Here is a 6,000-nt window from a genome sequence, read left to right on the forward strand (position 1 = left end):
CCTTAGCTCTTTGAGTTAAGCCCCTCCGTGATAAAAATATATTCTTTTTAAATTAGATTTGGTATTTTATCCATTTCATCCTTGCGCTATTATCATATTTTGCAGCCTGCGTAGCTAGAAGACTATCACCTTGGCATCGCCGCCGCTGACACTCAGGGACTCAGAACAGCAGATCAGAAGTCTCCAGAGGAGCAGGTCAGACTACTATGGGCTCGGAACTAAGTGGTGTCTGTATTTCATGTGGGGACAGATGAAACATATAGAGGAAAAGGGGCCTAAAGAGGGGCTTAAAGAGGGGCCTGGGTGGCTGAAGGACCCTGATGGAAAGAAAAGGAACAAAAGAGAAATAAGCCCTCTTCTGGACATGGGGCATAATACTAATGTTTTTTGCCCCTGGTTACCACAATAGCGCACTTAACCAGGTGTAAACATAAGGCAATTACATGTGGGCTCCTGATGATTGTACAGGCAAACCATGCCACCTACCTGGTCCTTGTGGTTATAGCAAGGGTTTATTTAGGAACACCAGGTAGGTCTTGTTCTGTTGAGAGATTGTTCTCTGTGGCTCCAGACGTGGTCATCTGTTCCCTTCAACTACTTCAAAATCCTTCAGCAGCCTTATGTGACTTTGTGAGGATTTTCCCCTCTCAGGGGACTTTGCTGAGGCTGGAAAGGCTTTGGGTGCTCTGATCCCCAATCCCAAGAAATAGATAGATTTCATCCCTACTGAGTAGTGGTACTGGATACATCTGGCCAGTATAGTATTGAATTTTTTTTATTTCTTCCTTCATTTGGATATAGTATTTTCAAAAAAGAAAATCCTCATGTAATTGGATATAGTATTAAAAATTCATTATGGAAAATGAAAATAAAATTACTTTTATTGGACCAGAAAAAATACAATAACTATACTATACCATAAGGAATGCCTTCGGGTACCCCATGGGGGGTACCTGGCACCCGCAGGCAGGTACCCCCTCACACCCGCCTTGCACCCGCCAAGCGGTGCCGGATGCGGTGTTGGGTGTCTGTTTTTGGTGAAAAAGTGCCCGGTACCCAGATACCTCTAGGGGTACCCCCCCGTACACCCCGCCCCGCCAGGGGGACGTGCAGGGGGGCGGGGTATATGGGTTGGGGTGGCTGGTTGGAAATTGGATAGATATCAGCAATATCCCTTCCTTCCACCAACCTCCACTGACATATCAACCACCATGCGACCAACTTGCAGCCAACAGAGGCTCCAGAAATCAGGAACAAGTTCGAACTCATCATCTCAAAATCCCCCTGAAAACCTAGACGACGACGACCCAGCCACATCAGGAGGACTTTGCCCAACGACGGACAAGGAGGAGTTAAGTAAGTAGGCTGATTGATTCTTTTGAGTATCAAACCCAAAAAGGTACGGTGTTGACCGCAAGTTTTACCTGGATGAGTCCAACTTTTTCTTGGCACGCCATTTGGTTGAGGTCCTCAATCTCTTCCATGAGATCACTTTACAGGTATCTGTATCTGGTTTGGCATGTTTGGAAAATATAGTTGTATTCATCAACCAAATCACTGAACACTTATCAACAACTATCAAGAACAACAAGGAATTTCCTCCAGCTTTGAGGAATGCATGCTGAATTGGATTGAAGATAACAAACAAGTATTACAGTTTGACCGACTCATCTCCTCTCTACAGAATTGCGATTTGTAAGTCTCTTGTTCCTTGATTATTTAAAGGTTTAATATTTATTGACTTGCAGTTTTTTTTGGCGGGGTTCAGTCCTACACCCCTCGTTTTGGGACAAGCACTTCAAATTAGCAAACTGGGAGCCTGATTGGATCTCCAAGGCGATACGCCTTGCACGGGACATGTGGGTTTCTCATTACAAGCCACGAACATTACTGACTCCCTCTGCTACAATGGATCCTGCCTCCAAGGTAAGTCCCAAACTTCATTCTTAATTATTTGTTGAACAATTGATCTAACATCATCTAATATTTCACAGCCTAGGACTGGTATGCTTTCTGGCCTCAGTGAAGCTGCGGCGGCCCGAGGCGGCAATAGGTCATCCAATGCATTGGATGTGTGGCTTGCTGGAGGACTTGTCCTGGAAGGTAACGAATCTGTAAATCCACTCCAGTGGTGGACCCAGCAGAAGCGTGCCGGCAACTCGCACGGTGGTCTTGTCCACATGGCACTGGATGTTTTAAGTTGCCCAGGTAAGTTTCTCTCTGTTCATTGTGGCTTTCATTAACTAATCTCAGCGCTTCTCTCAACCTCTCAGGAACATCTGTTGATGTCAAGAGGTCATTCAGCTTTGGAGCCAGTTATGTTACATCACGCAGGCACAGGCTTACAGCAAAGTCAGTCAGTCGCGGGATGACTGTTGCTTTGTACTTGAAGAACAACAAGATCAATCCAGAAGCTTTAGCCGATTGGAAAGGAGAAATCACTTTGAAGAAAAAGATGCAGCAGAAAGCAAAAAGAAAGGTGGCAGAGGTAGATGACAATTGACTGCCATTTTTTTTTTTTTTTTTTCATTTTTTTTTCTATATATATGAAATTAAGCGCTCTTTATGCAGTAAAAAGTGGGGGGTACCCCCCAAATACACCCGCCGCACCCGCCAGGCGATGCCGGATGCGGTGCCGGGTGTGGGGTTTGGGTCAAAAAACAACCAGGTACCCGGGTGCCAACGGGTACCCGTGTTCTCTGGGGCATTCCTTACTATACCACTATCTGTATAGTAAAAACCCATTGTTGCTTTGAGCCATTGTACCTTGATCCTCTCACAAGGCCTAAATCAGCGGGAAGAATTCTAACTGAAACCAATTGGAAATCATTGTCCATTTGTTGCCCTCACAGCCAAATGGGAGATGGAAGTGGTTCTTGGAGAATGCTCTATAACATATCAGCAACGGTGTAAGCGCTGCGCAGCGCTAAAAAAAGCGCGGATATAGTGCAGCGCAGCGCGACCCCGCTACAAGGCAATCCAAAATAGCGCTAGCGCTAGCGCATCCCGCTATCGCTAGCGCTATAATTAGCGGTTAAAACTTCCTCCCAGATCCCCAAAGCGCAAGCGCAGCGCAAAAATCAGCGCTATCGCTAAAAAACTGCGCGGTAAAAGCGCAAGCGCGAGTCAACGCGCTACATGATAGCAATCAGCGCGCTTCACGCTATCTCCGCGCTGCGTATTCCGCAGCGCGCTTCAAGCTATCTCCACGCAGTGCATCCAACATTAGCCCTAATGGTAATATAGTTATACTAGCACGGTTCACATAGGCAATTTTTAACCTTGCTGATTTTATAAATCAGCAAGCCTTCCCAGCCAAATTGGCTGGGACCGTGGGATAAACTTTATTTCGGTCTTGCTGATTTCGGCCCTACGTGAACCGTCCTACTCCCTGGATGAATTAGGTTTGCTTATCAGGGCTGATTATACCGGTTACATTGTGAGATACCAGCTAAACGGACCCTGAGATAACACCTACCTTACCTTGCCCTGCATCAAATTCACACTTTCTTTCTTAAATTTTTGATATCCCACATACTTCCCTTCCTCCAAACCCATCCAAGATAACCGTGGCAATGGTAGGCGAAATAGAAGAAGCCCCATCAACTCCCCCAAATAATAATTAATCCAATCATCATGGCTCTGAGACAAACTCTGTTCGCCGTGAATCCACTCGTCTGCGCACACCTATCTCCCGCCCTGGTTACATAGCCACCTCCCATGATTCTTGCTGTGCCGTTATTGCCCCAAATAACCCCAAGAAGAAGAAGAAAGTCCCTGCCACTGTGATCAAGGTCCACGATCCATCTGATGCTGAATCTGAGCCAGACGATATCACTGATACTGCTACCAAATCTGGTCAAGATATTGAAAACAAGGACGGCCAGCAGGTGAGTTTATCACAAACTAGCGGGAAATCCATATTGCTTTTATGTGTATTTTTTTTATATATTTTGTCTTATTTTGCGATATTTTTAGGTATTCTCAGGGGTGACGCAAGTTTCCAAACGCACTGGACAGAAAGTCCGAGTAGATACCGCACAGGACTCCGATGATGCAAATTCAAAGGTGACTGGTTTGAAAAAGGAAGACAAAGATGTTGACAAGGATGGATATCAGCGTATTAAGCTGTACTTCTACCCTCAGGGCAAAGGTCCAAAGCAGGTAAGTTGATTCTAATCTTTTGGATTGTCTAACTGATCAGATTGATAATTTTCATAACCACAGGAGGCTGGTTCCGATGCATTCACATGTAAATGGTGCCCCAACCAATTCAAAGCATCATCCTGATCAAACTACAACCTCAAAAGTCACAGGGATGGTGCCACTTGCGGTAATTCTCGACCCCGATCGGCCTGTCCTGGGAGTGCTAAGGCCATTGAAGCTGGTGCCTTACTTCCCCCAACTGCTGTTGAGATTGCTTTGGAAAAGGTCCAAGAAAAGTTGTCCGGATCTGGTACTCTGGTTGCCTACACAACGAAAGGCAGATTTGACAACAACACTTTGAACAAGCTTCTGGTTGTCTGGCTTGTCCAACAGTCTCTTCCTTGGCTCAGAATTGAAGATTTTCTCTTGCAGGTTTGTTTTGACTTTTGTCTCAGCAACACACAGTTGAATTCCCGTGTTTGGGCTGCTTTGCATGCCCATCAACTCTACATGGAGCAACACTCCATGGTCATCAAAAATATTCTTGTATGTATCTTTATTTTTTACTCCGACTTTGGTGGTCTTCCACTGATGTGAACTCTTATTACAGGAGTCCAACTCAAAAATATCAATTGTATCCGATGTGTGGACTACTAAGGGCAGCCACAAAGCATTTCTCGGTATAACCTGCTGTTATATTGATCAAAGCTGGAAGTATGTATGTTGACATCTTGCTATCAAGTATGTTTCATGGCATCACAATGGCAAGTATTTGGCCACCCCGTTTGCCAACGTGCTAGTCAAGCACAATCTGCATCATAAGATAAGTCATTTAGATTATTTTGACTTCTTGATCATAAATAAACTAACCATACTCAATTAATACGTCATTGCCCAGACAACCGATTTGGGAAGCAACAATTTCACAATGGCACAAGGGGTAGCCAACATATTTCGTACTGTTGATTCAACCAATTGGGAAGTTGCCAGCAATCATCATTGATGTATATGTCACGTGATTGCCTTGATCCTCGGAGCTGGATTGAAGGCGCTCAATATCTCAAAGAAAATGGTCCGGCCAGAAAAGACCAATAAGTATTTCCCAGTTGTTGGCAGCATTGCTGAGGAGGATGAGACTGCTGGGAACAAAGAACTCACTGAAGATATAGTTGAGGTTACAACTGAGCTCTCTGAAGACAAGGATGTTGATCCGGATGATGCCAAAAAAGTGTCTTCCCAACCCGGATGGGAGAACAAGGATCAGGATGAGGATCTCAACAACAATGAATTGGGTATTGGTTTCACATTAAAAAAGGTAAGTAGGACTATTTGCTTCACAACACCGGTGCAATAAATCATCAAGCTGATATCAAGCTACTATAGATTGACTACATATGCCGTAGGATAGCTTCCTCCTCTCAAAAGCAGGCTGAGTGGAAGCTATGGGCTTCTAAGCTGGGCTACGAAGGTCGTGGAGTGATTGGTGGCTATGGAATTCAATGGAATATAGCTTACGACAGTCGTCAGCGGGCTTACAAGGGCAGGAAGGTCTGCAAAATGATTCATCTAATCTGATTTGATTGTTCAAACTTTCTGACTTCAATTAATTATCTCATCAGGTGATCAAGCAGCTACTTGATAACGAGTTTGAAAGCTGCATAGGCAAACCGGCCAAGAAAAACTTCTTCCGGTCATACGACTTGACCACAAATGAATGGGAGGATATCAATAAGTTAAATGGTGTCTTGAAGGTTGGCGGTCCTTTTATTTCTAGTAGATACTCACATTAATCATCACTGATTTCACTTTTGAGTTGAATTCTATATACAGGACTTTTTGGAACTGACCAAAAGG

The 6,000-nt window shown here is 44.5% G+C and overlaps 1 protein-coding gene across 1 annotated transcript; it reads left to right on the plus strand.

Annotated features, from left to right (window-relative positions):
- Positions 1–3,636: 3,636 nt before the first annotated feature.
- PtA15_8A80 (uncharacterized protein) lies at positions 3,637–4,173 on the plus strand (the record flags this gene model as incomplete). Its single annotated transcript, XM_053172252.1, has 3 exons — positions 3,637–3,675; positions 3,762–3,890; positions 3,979–4,173. 3 exons carry the CDS (start codon positions 3,637–3,639, stop codon positions 4,171–4,173), a joined length of 363 nt encoding a protein of 120 aa, XP_053022734.1.
- Positions 4,174–6,000: the final 1,827 nt, after the last annotated feature.

This window comes from Puccinia triticina, chromosome 8A (genome assembly GCF_026914185.1).
Source record: "Puccinia triticina chromosome 8A, complete sequence".
In the NCBI taxonomy this organism is placed as follows: domain Eukaryota; kingdom Fungi; phylum Basidiomycota; class Pucciniomycetes; order Pucciniales; family Pucciniaceae; genus Puccinia; species Puccinia triticina.